The 26439-nt window shown below is 37.8% G+C and overlaps 1 protein-coding gene across 1 annotated transcript in view; it reads right to left on the reverse strand.

Moving 5' to 3' along the window:
- Positions 1-26439, reverse strand: part of Aqr (aquarius intron-binding spliceosomal factor) — a 93771-nt gene that overhangs the window by 36556 nt on the left and 30776 nt on the right. The window contains exons 12-21 of the mRNA XM_008841163.3: positions 24147-24260; positions 22003-22106; positions 21011-21113; positions 18114-18234; positions 14268-14409; positions 10604-10782; positions 7243-7410; positions 5912-6081; positions 2628-2869; positions 540-686 (exon numbers count right to left, since the gene is read on the reverse strand). Coding sequence (XP_008839385.1) covers positions 540-686; positions 2628-2869; positions 5912-6081; positions 7243-7410; positions 10604-10782; positions 14268-14409; positions 18114-18234; positions 21011-21113; positions 22003-22106; positions 24147-24260 — 1490 coding nt within the window. The remainder of the gene's footprint in view (positions 1-539; positions 687-2627; positions 2870-5911; positions 6082-7242; positions 7411-10603; positions 10783-14267; positions 14410-18113; positions 18235-21010; positions 21114-22002; positions 22107-24146; positions 24261-26439) is intronic.

The following is a 26439-nucleotide window of genomic DNA, read 5'->3' on the forward strand; positions in this document are numbered from 1 at the left end:
GGTCTAAACATCAGTCCTGTATTTGCTCTTGCCCTCTCATTCTCTTCCTGCTCTTTCTGTCTATCCCCACTCCCATACCACTACACAGACAACTGCTCAGAATAAAGCTGTGAATAAATACAACAGCTGTTTCTCAATACAATCAGCCTACTCCAGACCCCCTTTGACCTTTAGAAGTTGTGGTTCCCAAATACAATGCCACTTTAGTGATGACACACACTCATGAGTCTACTGTTGTACATAAGAATTCCATGCTCAAATTACGGTAGCTGTGTAACATTCTCACAGTAACTGAAAATGTTTGCTTTTGAAAGGCAGCTAAAGAATGGCCTAAAATTTCTAAGCTGTTCAGACAATTGACAGAGCAGAAGGAAAGGGGATTCTAAGGTTTTAAACCCAAGTATCCTAAGGCTTCAAGAGAACTGGAGGATTTAGGAGCACCACTAGCTCATCTGAAGTAATGCCATCCCATTATTTTCTACCACCTACGCCACTTTTGCTAGGAGCATACTTATAACTAGAGTAGGCAATCAGATTACCGTTTGGGTTGGTTGTAAGGATAAGGCCCTCTATTAGGAATAACATGAGGTTCAACAATTAAGGTTTTTGCTTCTTCGGTGTCTTCATCTTCCCCATCTGTATCTTTCCTTTTCTTCCCCTTTCCACTTCTTACTGGAAAAGTTATCCTACAGGACAAAATGCGTGTTCAACGTGTGTTCATTTTTAAGTTAAGAAATATCTGCTATCTTGTGCATGACATTATGTAAATAAATGAATGTATAAGAAACATTTCTGGCTTATTTCTATATAAACTTAGAAATAAAAGCAGATCTACAAGTATTAAAATGGCGTTAAGTTTGCTGAGCAAGCAGGGCATGGTGGTGACGCACACCTTTAATCCCAGCACTCAGGAGGCAGAGGCAGGCAGATCTCTGTGAGATCCAGGCTAGTCTGGTCTACACAGAAAATTCCATGCCAGCTGAGGCTACGGGGAGACCGTCTCAACCTCAACTCCCCCAAAGTCTTCTGATTGTGAAAAAAGTCATTCAATTATTGGATGAATCAAAGAAACATTAAATATTTCTGTCATGTACACTATAAATTGCTTTATTCATGTTTGTTTATTCAGAAAAGACTTAGAGAGACAGGTGGCACCTAAGTTGAGTTCCAAAGGCATTAGTTTCTCAGATACAGATAGGAAGGAAAGACTTCCTGGAAGAAAAAAGTAGCAGCAGAGGCCAAGTACAAACAGGCAAGTTTCACCAGAATATAGGGAACAACAGAGAAAGTAAGGATAGGCTGGAAGGTCTTATGACACTTCTAGGACATCTAGCATTAAGGCAGAGGTGCTCAGCTTAGAGTTAGAAGTCAGTGCTCCACAGACGCCTGAGGGTACTCAATGAGAGTCCTAAAATCACACCAAAAAATTAATCCTCTATGTGTACTTCTACCAATCTTCTTCCCATTGAAGAATAGACAATGCCAGGTTGCTAAGAGCTAAGGTGGCTTAGAGGTCAGCCTGATTTAGTAAGTAGTAGCTGAGCAATCACTGGTCAGCTAGGGAGGGAATGGCTCCAGCTCTAACAAAGGGCATGAGGGAAGAGGCAGGAAGGACATGCCATCATAAAGATTTGAGGGCCTAGAGATGTAACAGTCAGGAGTGATATGAAAAATTTGTTCTTAACACAAAATCTAAACTATAGGGCAGGAGTTATGAGAATAAATAAACTAAAAATAGTAAATGTGGGGACTGAAAGAATGATTTGTAATAAACACAATTTAGGGAAGAATGGAGAAGACTAGGTTTGGGTATAACAAAGGATATGCTTTTAATATGCTGAATTATCTACTTAACTATATTTTGAACACCTGCTAAATATCCCTAGTAATCTGATATGCTCTAGAATCTGAAAACTGAGATGATCCTCAAAATATTCTTTAATTTTGGAACATTGCAGTTTTGGGATTTTAAGATTAGGAATATTTAACTAGTGAAGTCTGTAAGAGTATTTCAAAATCTGAAAAAGTCCAAACCCTAAAGTATTTCTGGCCCCCAGTACTTTAAGTAACCTGTATTTAAAATCTGTGAAAGGCAAGCAAGTGCAAAAGAAACATTTGGTTTCCTAAAATAAAAATGAAGTTCAGTATCACAAGCCTGTGTGGCCATAATTAAAGAAAATACTAAATTTTGAGACAGGGCATTCCTGTAGCTCCTGCTAGCCTGGAACTCACTAGGCAGGGCAGGATGTCCTTGAACTCACAGAGAACCACCTGCTTCTGCCTCCTGAATGCTGTGCTTAAAGGCACGTGCCACCACACCTGGCAGAAAATACTAGATTTTCTATGAGATGTAAAAGCATATTTCTTTAGTCAGCTACTATATTTATATCATTCTTTTCAGCTAACATATGATCTCCTGTGAGACCTGAAACTACTCCTAATGTGGTCTTAAAATAGCTTCTGGACTGAGTGTTAGAAATAGACTCAAATATAATAGTCTTATCCCAGTAACTATTATGAAGGTAGGGACTGCCAAAACGTAATTTGGATATAATGCCCAAGAGTCCTGATGGTCTAACAGATGGACTACAGAGTGACTGAAAGGAGCATATCAGTTCTGACTTTACCTGAAAGGAGGTATCTGCAGAGCTGGGTCGTTCACAGTTACTTTAACATTATGACCAGGAAAGCTGGCTTTTAAATGTTCAATGGAAAGAAATGTATCATTGAAATCAAGAGTGGCGATCTGATTGGGCATTTTTGAATAATGGGCACTACTTGGGTCCCCATAGCCTAAAATGATGTCATGCAGCCAGTCGGGCACCACACAGTCAGTATTCATCAAATTCCGAATAGTCTCCAGCACAGCCTGTCAGTAAAAGGAGAGAAAAGCACTGTGTCAACAGACATCTCAAACATTTGCACTTCACTGGAATGCAGAGCTGGCCGCGCTGATCCAGAATCTCCACGTGTTTCAGGACAAGAAGCTATTTTCTGCTGACAGGTGCTTGGCTAGACTAAACCAACAGCTATATTTTCAGCTGATGCCATACACTGAGTTAAACAAAAGAACTAAGTTAGCAAGAACAGTTTATCCATTAAGCATTTGTTTAGACAGCATGACATAAACAAGTTTACCACTTGACTCCTATTGAGCGGGATGAAAGTCAGATTATTCACATCAATCCAGCAGTAATAAAACACTACAACCACCAAAACCCACCATTACAGACACAGAACAGGCCCTTAAAAAAATGCTTCCTCATAAGCCTGCCTTTCCATCTTGATAATATACAGTTCTTCAGTGAAACACAGCACAATTTAGAAACACTAAAATCAGCATGGTGAGAAATAAATTAAAAAGCCAACAATGAATTAAATGACAAAAATGTCAAATAAATTGCAGAATTAAATAGTTAAGACTACAATAACAGGTTATTACAGTAGTTAACACACATTATACATTGTCAAGAGGAATTACTGAACTCAAGGAAAGATTTTAGATTATCCCCAAATTATTATGACAAAGTGATATATTCTGCATATAGAAATTAGGAGGCAAGGCTATTAATTTTAAAGAAAAAATTAACCAAATCAATTGTTTTTTATTCATAAATTCTATATAGCCCAATTCAGAAATAAAATTGCAGGATAGCATAGGACACTTAGATTGTCTAGTGCACCTGGCACTGTGCAACTATGCTTACCACTACCTAAAATTCTCGCTAAAATGTAACTTTTAGAAAAGCAGGGATGGGTGGGTGAATGGATGGACTAGATCAACAAGTATGTTCCCTAACACAGATGAATTAAGATGAGAGCTCTGCCCTCTAAGGAAATTATAAATTTAGTATAGAGATAAAGGAGACCGTAAACTATGACAAAGAATGGCAGAACACGACAATTAGAAAAGAATATTACTAGGTGTGGTGGTGCATGCCTTTAATCCCAGCATCTCTGAGTTGGAGGCCAGCCTGGTCTATATAATGAGTTCCAGGTCAGCCAGGGTTAAATAGTGAGACCCTGTTTAAAAAAAAGAGTATTTGAGGACACTGTTCATAGTAGATGAGAGATGGATGTGGGGGAGACTTAACATTAGGAAAGGCTTCGTGGAGGAAAATTTCGTGCAAGATAGGAATTTCTGAAGAGTTCTGATTTATTTCACTATTAACACAAAGTTATAGAAATGTTGTAAGGAACAGAGTAAAATGCTCAGTGTTAAACTGTACATAAACAGGTGATTATGAGATTAGGAAAGAGACCATTGCCATTCCAATGGTCCAGGCGAGAGGCAGAGGATCCAGATTAGAGCAAGCTGGTCTAACTGGAAAAACAAAAAGCCAGGTACACAAGGAAACATCCAAGACACTGAACAAACATTCTTCCTTCCTCAAACACAGGCAGGCTCATCAACTCTTTTTTTTTTGCACCTGAGCCTGAATGCCTGCTTTGGATTAACTTTTATCACATACTTTTAAAAATAACTTTGGAACCGTCTACCCTCTCATGGTAGTTATGTGTGTTTCTAAGTTTCCTCAGTAGTAGTTAAGGTATAAGTTGTGTCTTGTTTTTTACAAGTTCTGCATAAGACACACAAGAGACACTAAATAAAATGATCAGACAGATGAAAAAGGCATATTTTGTAGATTTTAGTCATGTGACTGAGATTCAAGTATTAAAAAGCAAATGTGAGACTGTCCTAGGTACTGTAAAACTTGAAAACAGACTTCTCAAGTGACACTTAAACTGAGCTGCTCCTATAAACTCCAAGAACAAACTGTGTAAATGTAACTGAGGGAAATAATCTAGGGCAACACTGTGTGTAGTGTTGGGTTGTTAAATAGGAAAAAAAGCACATTCAATATGACTACTATGAAGTATGGGAATGGAAAAAATGATGGAGGAAGCCACAGGGCATGTAATGACATATACTGACAGGGTCTCTTGGATTATCAAGAACTCTTTAATGTAACAGAAAACCACTAAAGAATGTGGAACAGGGGCACGGAAGTATAACTTACATTTAAAGAGGGTCATGTAACTGCTAGAGAATAGCATTGAGTAGGAGCAGGTAGGACTAGAAGCAGGGATGTAAGAGGTCTGGATGTGGCATCCGCTGTGGTGGCAAGCCACTCACAGTACTGACAGATAGCATGCAGAGTGAGTGGAAGACAAGCTAGTCAAGGATTCTGCCACTGTGGTGGTCTTCAGTAAAGGGAGAGATGGAGGATGAATTCCTTTGCCAAGCTTCTGTTTTCTTTGACATAGAAATGGGTGTGAGAGAGCAAGGGAGTGGTAGAGATGGATGTGGAAGAAGCTGTACATCTTGGGGCAGAGAGGAAAGAGGCACTCAGCAAAAGCCAGGTGTTAGCAATGTTCAAACTGCTTCAGGCTTCCTATTTTGCTTCAAGGAATAATTCTGGCATATCTTCCTTTACTAAAATTCTGCCTTACTAAACTCTGAAAGTAAAACTGTAAGTTCACAAGTCTGCTCTTATCCCTAACAAGTGAAGCATAGTACTTCCTTTCAGAGAGTAATTCAAAGTCGAACTCCGTATCTGTATTCTAAAGACTCCTTGGATGGATGCCCAATTTGAACTTAAAAAGAAGACCCAGAAGATGATCTCACTGCTTTCCTCATCTCATTCTGGGTCATAAGTTGAGCATGTAATAGACAAAAAAAAAAGGCAGAGCAAACCTGGATTTAAATTCTTCAAAAGACAAAACAGATTTAGCAAATGGATTTCCTTAAATTTCATATTTAATCATTATTTAATAACAAGACTGGTCAGAATAAAAATCAAGGAATTACTTTCTTTAAAAATCCCTTTAACCTACTATTTATGCATTTATATTTTAGGATTACTTTAATTATGATGTAAGTATTTTTAGTTACAGAGTCAAAATTTACCTTAAAGTTATTTTCCTTTGGTTTCCTCCTCATTATGATGTTGAAAGTGTCATACACATCTTCGGCTCCATTTTGTATTGTATTGGTCATATCCTGTTGATACTGGTTTGGATCCAAAAATACTCGAAATGTTCTTGACTCTCCTCTAAGATTGGGTCTGGGTTCAGGTCCTAGACATTTTTTAAAGTTTGTTAAATTAAATAGTATTTTTCGACCATCAAAAGTATTCCTTTTCTAGAAATAATAACCTGCCAGACTTACCTCCAACACCCCCTTACCAGACTGGACTCAACTTATTAATTTCAAAACCCAAGAAGTTAAAAGTTGAAAGCATATTCTCTTTTTGCTATAGAAGATCTTAGGAGTCAAAGAACTTTACTCACATCTCCTTACAAAGAAGTACACAATATTTTCTGATTAAAAAATGCACATATATGTATGTATATGTATGTGTATGTAAGTGTATGTATGTATTTTAGGATTTAGGACGTTCCTTAATTTGGCAGAGGTTGACCACTTCTCTCAACCTTCCACATTCTACTTAATATCACTAGCAGGAAAGGAGCTTTCATATTCACAGAAATATGAGCAGCTAATGGTTGAACACTCAGGGGCTTCTGCCTGGCTCTGCTTTCTTTCCTCTTTTGGGATCTTCGGTTTCCAATCTTGGTCTCAGTATGCAGCCATATGTTTATTCTACTCACCTTCCATGCCTGTCTAGTCCCTTTTATTCTAGAGATGAAGCACCTGAGCATCAGCAGATTAGCAATACCCTGATCCCCAAATCACAGGTAGAAGGAGTGGACTCATGTTTAGCAACCAAATTGAGAAGGAAACATGAGCCATCAGTGTAGTTAAAACTTAGAAGTACTTTTGGAAAGAAGTCAGGACAAAAAGAATTTCAGACATAATCAGTAATAACCCTCAAAAGAACACAAGTGCCAACTCACACTGTAAAATAGCTTTTAAATTAATTATGCATTTCTTTATTCATGATTGTACATGACTGTGCCTGTGGGAGTACCGGTGTGCATGCACATGGGTACATGTGGAAATCAGACAGATTACAATTGTATGCTATCATTCCTGTCATGTTTAGAAGTTTTTTGTGGTGGCGCATGCCTTAATCCCAGCAGGTGGATCTCTGTGAGTTCAAGGCCAGCCTGGTCTACATAGTAAGTTCCAGGACAGCTTGGACTACAGGGAGACCCTGTCTCAAAAAGACCAAAAAAAAAAAAAAAATCCCATCTTTTTCAGCATCTAATAGAGAAGCTTTAAAGAAAACTTATCACTCTAGACACATAGTCTCTCAAATGCATAGACCACCGTACCATCCTCAATGACTCGCCCTTTGTCATCCAACATGCCCTGGATTTCACAGCCTCTGACGTAAACCAGGCCAACCTGCTCAATAAAAGGTCTCCGCCTGTCAAATTTAGTGCCGTAAGGTTTTGTGGGACGCACAGTAATTAAAAAGCATACATCATGCTTGCGAAGACCTAGTAAAACATAAAGACATTTTCATTTATTAGAATTACGTTTTCAAGCTTTTGCCGGCAAATTCTTAATCTTTTTGAAGGAACAGTGATATTAAAAAAAGCATTTAAAATAAAAGGAGTGACCAAAAATATATTTTGCACTGTAACACAAGGATGTTTTCCTATAATCTTTACTACTCAATATTTCATAGTAGTACTTAAAATGAAAATCTTTTTATATTAAAATTAGAAATGTCTGTGTCATGAACTCATTACTGACTAAGATTTCTAAGTCATGCTACAGATCCAGAATTGGATGTGTGTCACCATTCTTAGTTTAAATTTTTAATAAGTAACCAAAAATATGGCTTGCATATAATTCATCTGCACCACAGCCATCGAGTTTCTAACATCAGTTTCAGCTATCCATCAGTGTCATTCCAAACACGGCTTAAGTACCTTGCCCTAAAACAGGTCAACTCAAGAATAACTCATCAAAGCATGGAAGTGTTGTCTACAGATACCACCCACAGAAGAGGGCCGAACGCTCAGTTTCAGTGGTTTTTATAAGTGAGTAGCAAGAGACAGGAGACTTGTGTCAAAACCCAAATCTTCCCTACTGGCTTCCTAGTTCCAGCAGTGGCACTGACAGAAGTTGGGGGACATTAAAATTACACCTTACAGCATGGAATGTCATACCAGTTCATCTGCATTTTTTTTTTTCAGATCTTTTTTTGTTAGTCACGGTGCGACAGAAATGCAAATTTATAGACTGCTTGCTCATAATCTTGGCTACAGGATATATAGCTAGATTAAGTCAGTAATGTGAGGGTGTGGTTAATAGGACTGGAGCCAGTACAGCTTGTTAACAGCTGTGAGTAAAGCTAAAAACAACTCAGCTCTATACTGAGTTCTACGCAAAGAAGCGGGAAGCAGGAGAAGCAACTAGAACCATGGAGCACTGCTCTGCTGAGTTATGCTGGGGCACGGCTTCGGATTAGTACAACTCAATCAACTTCTAGGCCTTAAAGCCAAAGAAGCGGCCCCATGACAACCCCACCAACCCAAGAGTCACTTCCTGCATTGCTGATGGATGACTGATTCCTTCTAAGGCCGAACATACTGGAAGACATCTCCAATCTATATTTTTAAAAGTCTATATCACATTGCTCAATTCTACTGTCTCAAATATTCATATTTGTTCTCCTGTGCAGAATCTAAGATTCAGTTGCCATAGGGAGTAATGAGGAAGAAAAGGACCCGACATACACAGGCGCCAGGGATCCAAGTGCAACCAATTATGGCTAGTAATAATCAGATACATACAGATTAGAGATGCATGTGCAAACATCTCAGTGTTAGTAGCAAAAACGATGAGTCTTTCTGCAAGGAACAATATATCCTAAAATGAAATGGAGATCTTTTTTAAAGGTTAAAAACTCATTTAATTTTATGTCTTACAGGGCTTATACTGAGTTCAATATTGTATGACTGTATCAATTCAACTGTGAATAGAAACTTACAGCCACTTGTGAAAGAGATGTACTCTGGCTCTGAAGTGTGTTATTGAATAAGTTAAAGCTGTAATGAAATGCTTCTTCTAATCACGTAGTTATTAAAAATTAAAAAAAAACCTTCAAATCTCAAAGGGACAAGAGGATAGTATTATGATTTTTTAATTGAAGACTTTTCAAAACTATTCTGACTATTCTGTTTAATCAGACAACATTCATACTATTTACTGAGCTTTCCTCTCATTTTTTTGCTTCCACTTGTGCTTAAGATGGAGCTGAATTTGGGCCCTGACTTTTAAGAGAAGACTTCTCTTTCCATTATGGGCCATTATATTGAACATATTCCATAGCTTCCTACTTTGTTAAAACACACATATTCTATTTCGCATCCTACCAGAGGCCTGGGGGGCGGGGGTGAGGGGAAAGTGAGGGAAACCAACTAAGAAATAAAAATCAAAATACTTTCTAATAGTTTGGTAGCAGTCCCCTAAGTAGTGCAGGAAGGGGGTTTATCAGTAAAGCACCTTCTTTCCCCTTAACATCTCTTATCTGTAAATTCCTGTAATAGATCTTTTTAAAATTTTCCAACCATTACTATTTCGGGGGGGCGGGGAGTAAGTTCTGTCATTTCATTGCCCACTATGTAAACGATGTTAAATACCTCCTGAAGTTTCAATGGCAATACATATAAGACCTCTAGCAACTCAGTGGCTTCTCAAGGCTAAACAATAATAAATGTGCACAATATTCTAGATACATAATGCAACAGACTGGAACTCAGTGAAGGATACAAGACTCACTCACAATCTGTCACAAATGAGACCCACTAGCGCAGACATTTGTTAAACAACTGACCAACTTTGCTGCTGGATTGCTTCAGAATTCTCTGATAAATACAACATATGTTCTCCATGGTTATAGCTACGCTAGGTGCAATTGTTTCTGAAAATTGACCCGTGAAGGGACTATCCCTTTCCTTCTGGCATTTGAGGAAGGTAGCAGGAAATTAAACCTCCTGACTACACTTCTCAGAGCAGGGCAGCAACTGGGTGCTCCTAGACAGCTGTGGGTAGACAGGAAAGTGCCAGTTACCAATCTTCTTGGGGGCCACTTATGACACAGTTGTTAGTAACGTATTAACTCTTTTTTGACTTAGTATTTATGTATGCACATTGTTGCTTTTCAAAGAGCTAATTATAATACAGAACTGTCATTCCTAAAATGTTGCCTCGTTGAAAAGAAAAAGGAAAAACTGGTTTACTTTCTTGGTAATTATCACATAACCTCAAATAAATTTGATTTTACCAATTCCTTCCTCTTGTAAAAATAAACAATTTCCTTCTGATTTGTTCTACTTTTCTTCATCAGGCTCCTCTTCCGATCTGCGCTCTCCAGTCTCTACACCCTTGTACTTCCTACTCTGGCTGCTTCTGTCTTTTATGACCCTCTACTCTAAGTTTGCTTTGCACACTGCAATCTTCTTTGACAGATGGGATTTTACGCTATTAAAATATATCTTTGTATGATCCTTGGTATTTTTACTACTAATAATCAGAAAGACAACTGCAATGCTTTAAATCAAATTTCAAAGACAAAAAGTGAAAAAAAATTTAAAAGGATAGGATCGAGTAAAAAGTGCTCTAAGTGAAAAACCTATAAACTACAAGGGTAAAAGATAGATTCAGTTTTTGAACAATTACCTTCCCACTCATCTTTGATGTGATCTCTGACATTCAGATTAATGGTGACATCTGCACGAACTCGTGTGGGCCAGTTCTCGCCAATGTTGGGTTTGGCCACCTCGACTACAGTAAAAGCCACAATGGGCTGGGCCATCCGCGCCCAGCCACCAAATACCACACCACCATATTCAGACTGCCTGAAAACCAGAAAAGCCAATGGTTACAAGTAACTTTACTCCAATTTTTCCACAAGTAAACTTTAAGAATATAGGTTTAGCGAGTATTTAAGTGCTAGCATTGGTTATCAATGGGGAGCTTTCTTCATTCTAAAACGCTGAACAATATTCTATACTGTATGCGTGTATGCACATATTCTTTATTCACTCATCTCTAAGGACACATGTTGCTTTCTATCTTGGCTATTGACAACACTGAAGAGCAAGGTAGACGACACCTCTTTAAGACTACTTTCCTATTAACACATCTGGAAGTGGGAGTACTGGATCTTATGGCTCCCTTTAAGTTTGAGGAATGTCTGCACTGTCTTGTTATGGCTGTAGCATTATTCCCACCAGCAGTATACAGAGCTGATTTCTTCATCTCTTTGTCAGCACTTAACTTCCTTCCTAACAGGGATGAGTGGTTATCTTATCGGTGGCTGGGTCTGTATTCTTCTGATTACAGGCTTCAGCCCCACTTGTTCATATCTGCTGGCAATCTGTACATCATCTTTGGACAAGTATCTGTTTGGATTGCTTACCATTTTAAAATTATTTTGGGGGTTGTCTACGTTCCTTAAACGAGTCTCCCCGCTCCTCTGATATCAATCCTTTATTGATATGTACAATACTTCTCATATTAACCTATAATTAGATAGGGTTGCAATATTTCCTCACATTCCATAGATATCTCTTGCATTTTTTTGCTCTACAGAGACTTTTCATATTGATGAACTACTACTGCCCTTGCTTTGGTGTCATAAGTCAAAACAAAGCGAAACAAATACAACAACAAACACCCTGCTAAGACTTCATTATGGACTTCTAGGAATTAAATAAAAATGATCTCAAATTTTACATTTTTCTTTAATCTGCTTTGAGTTCAGTTTTACTACAATAAAGGTAGAGATCTGCTTTGTTTTCTTCTGCATGTAGATCTTCAGCTTTCCTTATTGAAAACACCATTCCTGCACTGTCGTATATTTTTGACCTAAGTGCCACATATGTATAGCTTCATGTCTGCTTTCTGCTGTGTTCTATTTGTCTATGTCCCTGTTTTTATACCTATATCACACCATTTTAATTATAGTAGCTTTGGACTGTAATTTGAAATCAGGAGCTGTGATGCCTCCAGTGTCACTGTTGTTCCTGATCAAACCTGCCTTACTACAAATCTTTTCATTACTGACTGGAATCCTTTTTTTTTTCCACTTGGAGAACTCATCTTAGAGTGTCTGTTTAGGCTGGACTGGTACGGAACACCCTTGGCTTTTGTTTGTATTATGTCTCTTTTTCTACAGGATAGGTTTACTTAGTTTTACTTTAACCCTTTCCCCTCTTCATCAAATAGTTTTAACTATTAATATTTTATATTTTGTACTTTAAGTTCTTACGTGATGCTTAAAACACATTTTAGAACAAAGTATAATTTAAAAAATTAGAAACATGTAAGCATCTTCTTTGGGATGTACTATTTAAATCACTTACAATATACTAGTATACATAGAGGGGAAAATTAAGCTAATTTTAACAGCCAGTGATACCCAAATACCAATTCTTTGTTATGTCAGCCTAACTTGCATTTCAGGTTTTACATTAAAGTGTTTGAAACATAAAAACTGTGGCAACACTTTAAAATTTACTGCCCAAAGTGCCATACCAACAAAATTAAACTTACACATCTAAGACAAACTAAAAGGTTCTACAATCCTGCAACTTGGTTAGCACTGGGAAGATTTTTGAAAGGTACGGCAGTGTGCTTAAATCCTTGCCAAGTAATTTTTCTCTCACTTCCTCCATTTTGTATGAGTTTACCCCCAGTATAATGAGCATAATTTTATGTAACTCATTAAGTGTATAATACAGGACTTTTAGTTCAGGATTTATAGCAAATATACGTGGATGTGCATCTATCATTATAATCCAATTTCAGAATATTTCTCTTGTTCTTAAGCTCTTTTTTTGCCCAACTGTAGTCAATCTGTCCCACCCCAGACAACCACCAATCTGTCCCCTTACTCCTTTTCCTTGGAAAAGTGAAACATGAAGCACTAAAAGGGACAGACTTCAGCCCCTGGAAGCTCATCCGCTTCTATGGCTGCCCAGCAGCTTTAGCAGTCTGAAAACAGGAGCAGAGGCACCAAGAAGCCAAAATCCCCATGCGGCCTTTCCATCCTCGTGATATACAAGGACCAGCCCCTTTAGCAATCTTGGAAACTTTAGGAAGATCTGTTATTTCAAATGTAAATGAATTAACTCCATATGTAACATTTTCTTTTTCCTATCATAAACAGAGTAATTTTAAAAAATCCTCTATTAAGTAGTTGTTTTTATTTTTGTGCATTTGGCATTTAAATTAAATGTGTAAGTGAATTCTATTTCTTGAACTGCTAGTTAATAAATCCTCATTTTGCAAAATGGCCAAAATTAGGCTGTGAATCTAAACACATAAATGCAAGGTAACCATAATTGTAAGGAAGTTTTTGGACCAAGGACTCCCGCGGGGTCCAAACAATGGGCAATAATTTCAGCAAAGCTGTGGGCAGGGACGATCAGCTAGTGGGTATACAAATTTCACAGTGCAAGCCTGCTTACTGACTCAACTGATTATTAAGTCAAAAATACTTTGTGTTATGTTTTATAATCTCATCCAGAATAACTTTTCACATAATAATTAATTAAAAAATAGAACTGTTTATAAACTAAAATATGAAAGAAAAAAAAAAGACTATAATCACAGTGTCTGTGGCCATTCTCTGTAGGAACAGAGAGGAGTCTGTAGGACACTTAAGGAAGCCCACACTCAAAAACTGTTAGGCTTTCCACATAATATGCAGCTTAATTGTGTATGTGTACATGGTCTGATTATAAGGTAATGAAAATTCATTTCACAAAATGAGTTTTATTCATTTGTAAACACTCGTACTAACTTAGGACATTTTATTTCACTTAGAAATAGTAAATAAAAACATTTACCCAAAGTCATCATGTCTAAAATACCAAAATTAACTCCACGAAATTAACTCCACAAATTCCTGGCCAGTTTCTTGACACTGGCTCAAACTTCTAGCAAGTCACAAAAGTAGCTGGGGTCAAGAAGAATCTATCATCAGTTCATCCAAGACTCCCAGTGTCTATCCTGACCTAGCACAGCTGCTGGCCAGCCCACACCCTTCCTTCTTCATTTGATACTAATGTCAACATCTTCTCTTCTACATTTCTCTCCTTCCCTGCCTAAGCAGACGACCTCCCTCCTCCCCTCCTCTTCCCCAGCCACACCTCCAAGTATTCAGATAATTTATATCTTAGCACTTCTGATTTAGTTCACATTATAAAAATTCTCAAAGAATGAATATCCCCTTCTTTGACAGTCACCTTCATGTGAGTATATTACAATTAAATACACTTTGAGTGTCCTAATGTACATTACATTTCTTCATTGCAAGTGGAATCAATGTACTGACCATGGCTTCATTCTGCTGACACTGTCCTCGATGTCTTGCCTAATTTCATAAGTTGATTCTAAGCGGAAGAGATTAAAATTCCTTAGGAGGTAGTCATGTAGAGTCAAAAACTGCAAATTCAACTTGGGGAGAGCAAGACAGCCTGAAAAGGAAACAAACATCAATAGCTGAATTATTTCTTTAATCAGTTATCTAGTCTATATTAAGAAAACGCACCATGCTGTTTTTTAAAAAAGGCACTAAAAGGTGGAGAAGCTAGTGATGTTTCTAACATGCAGATATATTATCACATCCTCATTTTCATAGAAGTTGGAATGAGATTAGCAAAAGGCTGTCTATTAAGAATTGAGTAAAGAACATATTTATTCATACATGTAATCTACATATCAGTAATTCATATGCAGACAGTACTTCTTCAAAGTTTCTGGAGATAGTCAACATTAGTACAGTCTTAAGTACTTAAGAAAAGTCTTTCTTTATTACCCAATTTATAGTGTCCAAATCTTGGGATAATGTCACCAAAAGCTCAGGCCATGACAAAACTTATCATGAAAATCGAATTATGTTACATTGCCTAACAAGATCTCTAAGGATCAAGACTGTTCTGAACCTGACTTTGGCTAGTTAGGAACAAGACTGGGCCTCCACGCTGTTATTCTAGTCTTTCTCTTCTCATTCATGAGCAAATTCTTACACCAATGCACACTATTTTCACATCATTCTTATAAGTAAGCTTATTCTCATAAACTAACCCAATGTCTCTCAGACACAGGCTGAGGGAAAGCATCTCTTTTGATAGCACTTTATTTACAAAAAACAATTGTTTCTATCTTGCAGCCCTCATTGAGTTAAATGATCTAAGTGTTAAGTTATTTCTCTCTCATGAGAGAGAGAAGCAGGCAATGTATACCTCCTGATGAAAGAGCCACACACCAAGAATCTTGCCACAGAGAATCTTGGCTTGATGAGGCATAGTTTCCAAACCCAGGACCAAGTTATAAGGGAAATTAAAAGAAGAACATGCTGCATCGCTCCAAGTGTATTCAATAGGAAGAACCCAGACAGGGGAACGAAGATCAAACAACCCAGCCTCCTCAACAGAAGGAAAAGAAAAGGGCAGATAGGGATGCATACAAGTAGAAGACATTTTAAGAAGGAATCCTGCAATCACCTTGCCAGCTACCCAGGACTCCACATGTCCTTTCCTAACTGTGAGCTTCCTTCCTCCACATCACAGTAAGCATTCTCTTATTTACAGCAATCACTAGCATGAATTTCTGAATAGTTTTGTTACCTAAGGGTACATGCCTAGATGTGAGAACTCAGCACATTAACTTCTGTAAGAACACAAGAGGATACGAAGCTACCTACTTTGAAATCTAGCACACTTCAGTATTCTAGTTTTAATGGAGTTACTCATCTAGGATATGATTCTAAAGTAATTTTCCCTTTAAGCAAATGAAACTATAGTAATAAAAATATTAATAAAGAAGTAATAAAACAAGCCAAACTCAAATAAATATTGCATGTTTTTGCCTATATACAGAATCTAGACATAAAATTATTTATGTGTGTATGAAGGGGGGGGAGAGAGAGAGAGAGAGAGAGAGAGAATGTTGCATATAGGGCAGGAAGCTAGAAAGGTGACCATGAAGAGGAAGAGATCTCATGGGAGGTGGGAAATAAGGTAGTAGAATATATATAATAAAGCAGAAGGGAGACTGGGGGGCTGAAAGGGTACCAGCTGGAGGGGAAGGAGCACAAGGGGTACAGCAGAAAAGGGGTTCAGGTGAGACCAAATTATGACACATGCATGAAGATGCCAAGATGAAAGCTGCTGCTTTGCATGTAGTCTAACAAAGAAACATGCTTTCCTAGTGTCAGAATGTGTTTCTGCATTCACTCAGTTGGTAGAAGCGCTCATCTGCAGAGGATGAAAAGAAAGCACTTAGAACCCAATCTGTTGAGATGAGTAGTTTTGAATTAAACTATGGGCTTCTGAGCTGGGCATGGCACATGTTCATAACTCTAGTAGTTGGGAGGTTCTATGCTACCCTGCACAACATGAGACCCTGCCTCAAAATAACAAAATAAATATTTAAAAACCAAGCACTTTTAACCGTTACCATCTTTTTAATTTTACTTATTTATTTATTCTTACACCCACTTCCCAGACAGCACCGTCCCATAGCCTCCCTCCCCCCACTAGAACCCTTAAATTCTGATATCCCTGCTACTGTCTGCTGTGTTGTCAGCACCCCCAGCCATTCCCCACTATTTGCCCTTCTGGGGAATCTAGTCAGCCTATCTAGAGGTCTTTGTTTTAGGAGGGTCAGCTGTTGTTACCATCTTTTATTGGTGGTCGTCATCTGGCTTCACAAAGAACTTTTAAAAGCCTCTAAAAGTGCTTTGAAGACCAAAGCTTTATCAAATAGCCTGTCAGTGACACAATGAAAGCTGTATTTTCTGCATTATTATGTCTCCTAAAAAACACAGACTTGTGGTTTAATAATCATATTGGGTGGCATATATTCTAGGGTATAGTTAAATTTCACATAAATCCTTATGCTAAGCATTCAAAATTCTAAATCTTTCTAGCTTCTAAATTGAGCTTGACCAGCTTCAAAGCCTAAAAACCACATCAATGACCAGCACAGCAAACGACACTGGTGCAGTAGTTGCACTTTTATCTTGGGGGTAATCAATAGCTACCTAATTGGACTTAAAGCCCATTCAATGGGAGAAAACTCATGTGTGGTACTGTAAACCTAGACAAATACACATAGCAGGAGAGGTCATAAATCTTAGAGAAAACTCCAAGGCTCTCATATCCCTAGGCAAATGTAATTTCTTACTATATGCAAAATATGGATCCTTAAATTTACAGACAAATATCACAGTCACCACCCATCAAACTAGCTTCTTTTTCAACAGACATATTACAGTGTTATACCACTGGTCACACACAGAAATTCACTGTGAATTGCCCAAATCTATGTGGCACATCTAGGATGCAACACCTAAGACTCATGAACACAGAACAAGGGATGAAGAGAACACTAATGCATCTTTCAGTTCTCATCAATGATGCTCCCTCATGCAACAGATGATCAGAGCACAAAAGGCCACAAATGGCCAAAATGCAGAGAATAAGGGTCTGCAGAGTGTGAGTCCTTGGACAGGACTCTTATATTGAGGTCCTTCCACCCAGGGCTCAGGGACCATTGCCGAAGAGGGTGTGGAAAGAGTCTAAGAGCCAGGGAGGAGGTGCACGATCATATGGAAATGGTCCTACAGGCTTCTGGGATTCCTCTCATATAAACCTACAGCAATGGTGTCAGCATGCACAAGACCCATGCAAACTTAGGCAGACAAAAACCCAGCACAGAACTGTGGAAATCAACAGCAAGCCCCAATTTTAGTCAAAGAATTATTGCCAGTTGATTACTGCTGGGAGGAAGAGTTGATCTTCTTGAAGAGAGAGATTCTAGACAGGTTGACTAAACCCTGGTGGATGAACTGCACTGAGTGACATCTGGGGAACACTAACTTTACATGATAAGCCTTAACACAAATGAAAGAATGTATGAACTCCAATGGGCGGGGGTGGGGGGATGAAGGGGGCTATGGGAGGGTGCCAAAGGAGAGGGTGTAAACATGATTTTCTGTATGAAATACACAAAAATTCAATAAAAAATTAAAATAAACATAAAAATAAAATTGAGCTTGAGAACAGAAGATTATTTAAGGCCCAGAGTAAACTGTATGATACAATTTTGATTCTATATGATGAATTTCAAGTTCATGTTACAACTGAATTCTACTTTTTTTTTTTTTTAACCATACCTTCCCCAGAATAGTACTCGGTTGGGACAATGTTTTCATCCCATATAATTTTCTCAGTTGGATACAAAGGCATCTGATTCAACTGCTGAATCTGAGAGATGCGCCGTTCATGGCGAGATACCTAAAAGGAAAGACATGGTTCATATCGAAAGTGAGTGGCCTTACTGTTCAATCAGAACACCAAAGGAAGAAACCCACCAACATGTATGGAATGAGAAATTTCTGGGCTTTCAGTTACTATAGCACTTTAATAACTTAATTTTTCCCTTTCCTATTTTTGCACCCCCCATGAATCATACATAAAAGAGGTATCAATCAAATTTCATTTTCTCTTTTGTGAACAATGTAAAAACTGAGCAAGTTACTATAAGCTTCTTAATCCTAGTTTCCTCTTTAGTAAGAGATGAAGTGCCACTCCCCAATCGGGCTTCCTATGAAAATGAGACGAAATATTATAAAATAATGGCATAGTCCCTGACACATGCTAAGAGTTTAAGAACCACAGCATTGAATATTAACCAAGGTGAAAACTAAACAAAAACCCAGCAAAAGCTCTGTGTTCTGGATCAGTTTTCGTGTTTCTACTAAGAATCTCACACAATCTGGGAAACTTTATTAACCCCTTGGTCTGAATCTTCTCTCTTGTAAAATGAGAGATGGAGTGACCTCTGCTTCCCCTTCAGTAGTGATGTCTATGTACTCTTAATATCATGGAATATATCTCATCTATAAAAAGTTTATTTCCTAATTAACAGTGCCATAATAAAATTGAAAATGCAACATTTTCTTCAGTGAAAACAACACTTTTATGAAAAATGGATATATAACTTTTAAAATTTTAAGGGTATAATTTGAGTTTTAAGACTCTAAAAGGCATAGGATCAACTTTTTACTGAAACCTATTTTCTATTAGAGTCTTGAAAAAAAAGTCTTTGTTTATAAAAGTGTATTATTAGTGCCAACAATCTGACTCAAAGAGATTTTTATACTGCCAGAAATAGCAAGGAATTTAGGGGAAACCTATGTAAAGATAGAGAAAAGTGTTTTGTAGGAAGAAAGGCAAATATAGTAGTCTAAGACATACACTTCATATAGCAGACACACAAGTAAAAAGTATTTTCCATAGTGGATGTAATTTAAAACACTCCCCAAATGACACTTAAACGCCTGTCACTGAGCTTTAAACACCTGTTACAAATACTTGTCTCTGCTCCCCAAAATAAGCACATCATCTTTCCTACAGTAAGGAACTGTGTTTTAGATCCTATATTAAAAATACTAACTTAGAAAATAAATCTCAAAATAATATAATATGTATAATAATGAAGAGACACATAACAGTTTGTTTTCTAAGCCATAAAAATGTCTGCAATATATGAAAAAAAAATCTCGATTTTATAGTAGTAAGGACACAAAACCATTTTTAATCAAAACTTCTTAACCCACTGGATTGTCAGAAACCAGAAAAACTAGCAACACCCTGGCTAGGAAGAGCGTATGGAAATGTGCTTTAATAGAACACAAATGGGGTCTATATATTTTGGAGATCAAGCAGGGTCTTTAAAATTTTTTTGATTTATTTTTATTTTATGTGTCTGAGTATTTTGCCTGCATGTATGTAAGTGCACCCATGCATATACACTTCCTTATGGAGTTCAGAAAGAGGGCGTCAGATCCCCTCGAACTGAAGTTAGGGATGGTTGTTAGCCACCGTGTGGGTGCTGGGAACTAAACCCCAGTCTTCTGCAAGAGCAGTGAGCGCTCTTAGCCAATAAGCCACCTCTCCAGGCCTAAGCAGCACCATTTACAGTGCAGATAAGCATATACTTCAAATAACCAGTTCCTATTTCTGTACTAAAAGTTCACATATGGGCACAAACATACATACAGAAGGACTGAACATTTTCCGGAAAAGTAAAAACTGCCGACAACTTAGTCATTAGTTGATGATATGGTTAAATATTTATCCATTTTATAAAATACTGTTCCGAGGGTAAAAACTGTTTCCATACTACACCCCAAATAAGATTAAATGAGGGGAAAAGTAATAATTGGCTCAATTTAAGTTTTAAAAAATATACACAAAATCATATTCTTATATTCTAAGCACATTACAACAACAAAATGTACTCTACTAGTCATATTATTAAGTAAAATAGGTAATTTCTAGGAAACCCAGACTGACGTAGGTGAAAGTGCTTAGTGTTTTCCTCTGGGCAATGGAATGAGCCCAAATGGATAAGATTTCTACTTCTTAACTTCAAGTACCTTGATGCTGTTCTTTACTTATGAAGTAAAAACAGGCAAAAACAAGCCCCCCCCCAAAAAAACATTGAACTGAGTCCTACAAAGCAACAACAACAAAAAACTTTATAAGAAATACTAGTTTGCAAATTAAAGCCTCTCATCACAAAAAATGACTGAGAAATTCTTCAGCATTCTTGAGCCATTTAAGTCAGTGATAACTCACTGTGTTTCTAACATTCCTGAATATCTATTACAAAGTCTATGACTAAACACACAACATTATGTTTATGTGGTCACCCTTGCAATAACCACATGACTGCCTTATTCACATGCACCGAGCCTGCCGTCTATAACTGTAGCCTCCTCAAAGAAGGAAATGGTATCAATTCTGCATCCCAGTGCAGGAGTCCCTGTCCCACACAGAAGCTGCTTGATGACAGAATGAATTTTTGTCATAAGGGAATTTTAAGACATGAAAATACTTGACAGAAGAAATTTAAGAGACGAAAAAACAAATCTCACAATGTCAAAGGTAATTCCAGAAATGGGTGGATAAACTGCCAAACTTTAGTCTAGAAAGCAATACCATTTCATCTTTATGAATGATTCAAAAAGGTAAAAAGTCACAGTCAGAGAACATTAATATTTACCAGTAATTCTAGAAGAAATTCTTTATCAAAAGCTGTATCGTCATTTTTAGGGAGAGTTGGCAACAGGCAGAGGTACGATGCCACCTGGTGTAGTGTGTTTGAACTGCAGGGTGAAGAATATCCAGATCACCTTACGTTCACTTTCAAACATGCATTCCCACAGATTTCTTAAGAAGCAAATATAACCCTCTGACATGGACAGCAATGTGAAAAACAAAACGAAACAAACAAACCAAACAGCAATAAAATCGAACCTTCCAAAGTATTTTCTGAAAACTTTTCATGGTACCAGAATCCATAAGGCCAATCATTTTAAGACATTACTTGTTTTTAGACAAAAAAATTGTTATATTTTACTTATTTTGATTTATGTGTATCATGCTTGCCTGATGTAAATGCACCATGCAAAAGCCATGTCTGTGGAAGGCAGGAAGAGGGCACTGGATCCCTTGAAACTGCAGTTATGGATGGTTGTCAGCCACCATGTGGGTGCTAGAAACTGAACCCAGGTCCTCTGGAAGAGCAGCCGGTGCTCTTAACAAAGGACACATCTCTCCAGCCCCTCACACTGTCTTTTTCACTGTCCATACACACACTGACAGGACAATGGTGGCAGCCCTGTCAACACAGGGTCAGGCAGGGGCCCTAAGCAATACTATAGATGCTCACAGAACTCATCTCCACATGCAGCGCTTTTTAAAGCAAGCTTTACTTATGAATACCCTTGAAGACATTGAAACATTACACTCCCTTTAGATTTTTAAATGCCCATTTTTTTAAAAGTATGTGACAAAAAGGAAAATACATTTTGCACGATACTTGGAAGAATGACACATTATGCTTATTTTGTTTTACGATAATAGCACTAGTTCTAGAGGTGAACACAGTGAAGCCACAGCACCTCAAGTTGTACAAAAATGGATAAAAGCAATACAAGCAAAATTCAAATAGCATGATACTAGAGGACAAGTGTTCTTTTCCTGTCGTCTTACCCAAGAGGTCCAAAAAACTTGACCAAGGATTCTCGAGTATCTACTTCTGCAACATTGGAGAGGGCGAAGTCATAGAGTTCAGGGAAATGTGCAAAAGCAGCTCTCTAGAAAAGAGTAAAAATAACAATAATAGCTGTGTATGAATACAATCATCTGTAACTTCTATGCTATATAGAGAAAAGAATATTTAAAAAAGGAAAAGTGCACCACTCCTTATATGTATCTTCCACGCGATCTCTATCTTATTCAGCCAGAAGGGTGTAATGCTATAAGGAAGAAAAAAAATTCCTATTTTAGCAGGAAAGGAAAATCAGAATTAGTGGTTAGTTTTGTATTTTGGAGCTTCTGCGGATTAAAGCTAGGCCTTGTGCACAATAGGTAAGCTCTCTAACCCTCAGCTGCATCCCCAACCTTCAGTTTTTTATTTCTGAAGTTCCTTTAGAATATACATGAAAATAGCATGTGGGTTAGCTTCCTTGGCATGAGGAGAGAAAAACCCAAGAACTACCCTAAGAAAATTAAAAGAAAGTTATAAAGGACATTGCACTGGAGAAATAAGCCAAGGAAGTAGCTGAAAATATAACATGCTTGCATACTGCTTTTGCCTGGGACTCTGGAAGAGAAGACTTGGCAATGGACTTCTCAACTAACATGGACTGAACTACAAGAAAGTAGCAGGTGGTGTGATGAAGACTGAGGCAACATGTCTTGTCTTCTCTGATGCCTGTGTTACAGAAAAAGAACCGGAAGCTTTCATGCTCCATGGTGGATGGTACAGAAGGATCAGCAAAGACAGAGTGAGCATGCCATGAGATTATTACAAAGAACTATAGTCCTAAAGCCAAGCCAAGAGCAACCAGCCTATCTATGCCAGGAAAGCATGAGCCAGCTCTCAGAGGAGCACAAGCAACATGCAGAATACGGCTGGGGTCTCCATCAATAGCGGAAAGTTTGTTGGGACAAATCATCAAACCTGCCACATGCTACACCATAAATGGTCACTTCAGGGCCAGAAGCAAGTGGAAAAAAACACTACAGCTTAAAAAAAAAAAAAGGCAGAAAGATGAACCCACTCACGTTCTTCTAAAAATGAGGTATTTTAGTGTCCCCAAGTACATCCATGTGTCATTTGTGTAAAGAAAATAACCAGAGACTCTCTGAGAGAGGATTGATTATAAGAGTTTGAACTAAGTTTGATTTAGTCTTATTCTCCAGAGAGATTCTTTAAAATAAAATAATTTCTTCAAACTGGCAAGACAAGTCTGATGGCTATTTTCGATTGGTAATTTGGTGAGATTTAGAACCATCAGGACAGAAACTTGGGGACACGTCTATGAGAGATTATACAGATTGTCTGAACCGGGTGGGACGATCCACTGTGACTGTCAGCTGCACTATTCCAGGTTGGGGATCCTGTACCAAGAAGGAGGACGCAAGTGGAGCAGCATCCATGTTTTAGCTTCCAGGCTGTGGATGCAGCAAGCCCAGCTGCCTCTTTCCCTGCCATCCCTTCCTTCCTTCAGTTGATTTTGACAGGTATTTTGCTGTAGCAACAAGACAACCAATAACCTGAGTGTGGCTGGAATCCCAGTATGCCACAGGCTAAGGAAAGATTTCATGTTCAGGCCAGATTAGACTACATAGTAAGCCCTCGTCTCAGAAAACCAATAAATAACTGAATAATACTTGACAAGCATGTTTCCTTTTGCCATCTGAAGGAACAGAGGTCAAGAATGCAGAGTAGGACTGCCACAGAAAACAAGGGGCTTTTCTGGTGTATCTGTGCTCTACTGATAACCACTCCTACTACATATATTTATCTTTAAAATATGTCTAATGCTATTTATTTCCTTATATGTTAACACACTTCCATAAAATAAAACTGACAGCAGGTCGGCATACCAATGTGCCACTGTGGTCTAGTAATTCACATTTCTGCATATCCAATGCCAGTACACAGACTCATAGGATTTAGATGGACTATGAAAGTCATTTATTTCATAAATTCATCAAAATCAGAAACATTTAAAAAGATGATGATGAAGACAGCATTAATACCATTTTCTATTTGCATATATACAAACCAAATGATAGAAAGAGGCAACACTATGGAGCATAGGAGGAGGGTATACTGTTGTACTTACCTGCAGAGATGTAATTCTATCATAGTGAATTGTGGTCATCTCATTCTCTGTCAGGGCATTTCCAGTTTGGTCATTGATTTCAAAGCCAGTATAGAATTTTAGCATTTCTAAAAGCTAAAAGGATATATTTAAATTAATAAACTGTGTGAGCATAAGTCCAAGATAGCCTAACACTATTTTTTAAAATTAAGTACATTTTCTCAGAGGTGCTGAAAAACTTCGGAATGTAACATTACACAGAAATATTTCAGAGCATTCCCAAATACATTTAGCTTACACGAAAATAAAACACGCTTTGTGAATAAATTGTTAAGCCTCTTTCATATGCACAGTCTACATCTACAGGGAAGAATTTAAGCTGCAATCTCAATATGTAAGATTTATTAAGGGGATAATCCAAAAAAATCCAGAATTTTAATGAAAAGAAAACCAAAAATGAACTCAATAATACTACAAAACTGTACCGCTATCACAGAGGGCACTCCTAAGGCCTTCAAAAAAATATTTTATTTATTATTTTTATTTTATGTGTATGAGTGTATTGCCTACATGTAGAACTAGAGTTATGGATGGTTGTTAGTTGCCATGTGGGTGCTGGGAATCAAACCCAGGTCCTCTGCAAGAGCAACCAGTGCGCCTAACCCTTTAGTTATTTCTTCAGCCCCTTAACACATTTTACTTATGTCACTTATATAGATTTTTCTGAATGAGTTGTGGAATTCATAACTGAAGATCTCTTTTTCTATGTGCCACTTTAAGTAGGGAAAACAATGAAACAAAGGCACATTACTCAGGTGTCTTATGAGTCTCCATGGCCATCAAACCTTTCTTTACCCTGCCTCTCATGTACATGCCCTGCTTTCTGCATGTGGAAGCAGATCCATGGAGCCCTCCAGCTGCATTTGTCCCAAATCTCTGTTATTTTGAGATCTAATTTACAACACATTGTAGCTGACTACTAAGAGTTTAATATACATGGGGGAGGGGGGGAACTCACTGGACAGAAATTCAAAGAGAAACAAAAAAGAGATGAAAGAATACATATCACACATAAAACCTGCATCTCCAATTTATTCTCATTGAAAAGAAGAATTGTGAACATGTCTAACATTTCCTTCTGCATGACAGTATAGGAAATGTGAAACACCAACACTCTGTCTTCCGACCCAAGCAATAAGCTTAAGTACGTTTGCCTTCCTACTTCAAGGCACCAGAACAGATACTCATACACGTCCATGCTACTAACTGCCTGTAACCATCATCACAGGAAAGAAAGAACCTGGGGCTGAAGAGATGGCTCAATGCTTAAGAGTACTGATTGCTCTTACAAAAGATCCGGGTTCAATTCCCAGCACCCACATGGCGGCTAACGGCCGTCTGTAACTTCAGTTCCAGGGGAATTGGATGCCTTCTGACCCCCACAGACATTGCACGACATGGGTGCACTTGCACTTACACACACGCAGGCAACACACTCATACACATAAAATAAAAATAAATAAATAAAAATATTAAAACTTTTACAGAGTGAAGAAGGAGTTAGCAGGAGTTCAGGGGAAATAATGTCTAAGAAGGCTCCAGGATCTGGTATCAATTTTTTCTTTTGAGATACACTATTAGCCTGTTGTGGACTGACAGAATAGCACCTAAGTAAAGGAGGAAGCTACCTCCTCTTCCTATAAGAGTTTTTTGGGGGAAGTAACTATATAATACTGTATATTTAACTTATTTCTCCTGTTTATTTATCTTCATGTCTAGTTCATAAATATAGTGAACTTTTCTATCTTGCTAATTACTGAATCTCTAGTGCCTAGGACAGCAACCCTATACAGAAGTGCCTGTCTGTTACATATTCATTGAAAGAGTGCATGAAGAAGTGAAAAAAAACAGAAATGATCTCAGTGCTTAATGAGACTGCAGTGTGGAGTCAGTCACATGCTGATGGGGAAGAGCAGGTCACTTGCTGGATCACACGGGAGAGGAAATTAACCCAGACCTAGGGAGACAGGGAAGGCTCCTGGGAAGAAGTGATATATCATATGATCTGAAAAATGAGAAGTTAGACAAAAAACAAAAGTAAAGATTCTGTGTGAAGTATACAAATTAGAAAAAGATACAAACTCATCAATAAACATTAATTAGCTAAAATGCGAGTTGGCTCATATTTTAAAACACAAAAATTTATACTAAAAATTTATGCTTCTATGTTCTCATTAAACACTCAAAAGATAAGAGGAAATGTGTCTACATTTGAATAACACTCCAGTTCTCAACTAGACCATTGTTCAGTTAT

The sequence above is a fragment of the Nannospalax galili genome, unplaced genomic scaffold, assembly GCF_000622305.1.
Source record: "Nannospalax galili isolate Female #2095 unplaced genomic scaffold, S.galili_v1.0 scaffold999, whole genome shotgun sequence".
Taxonomy (NCBI): domain Eukaryota; kingdom Metazoa; phylum Chordata; class Mammalia; order Rodentia; family Spalacidae; genus Nannospalax; species Nannospalax galili.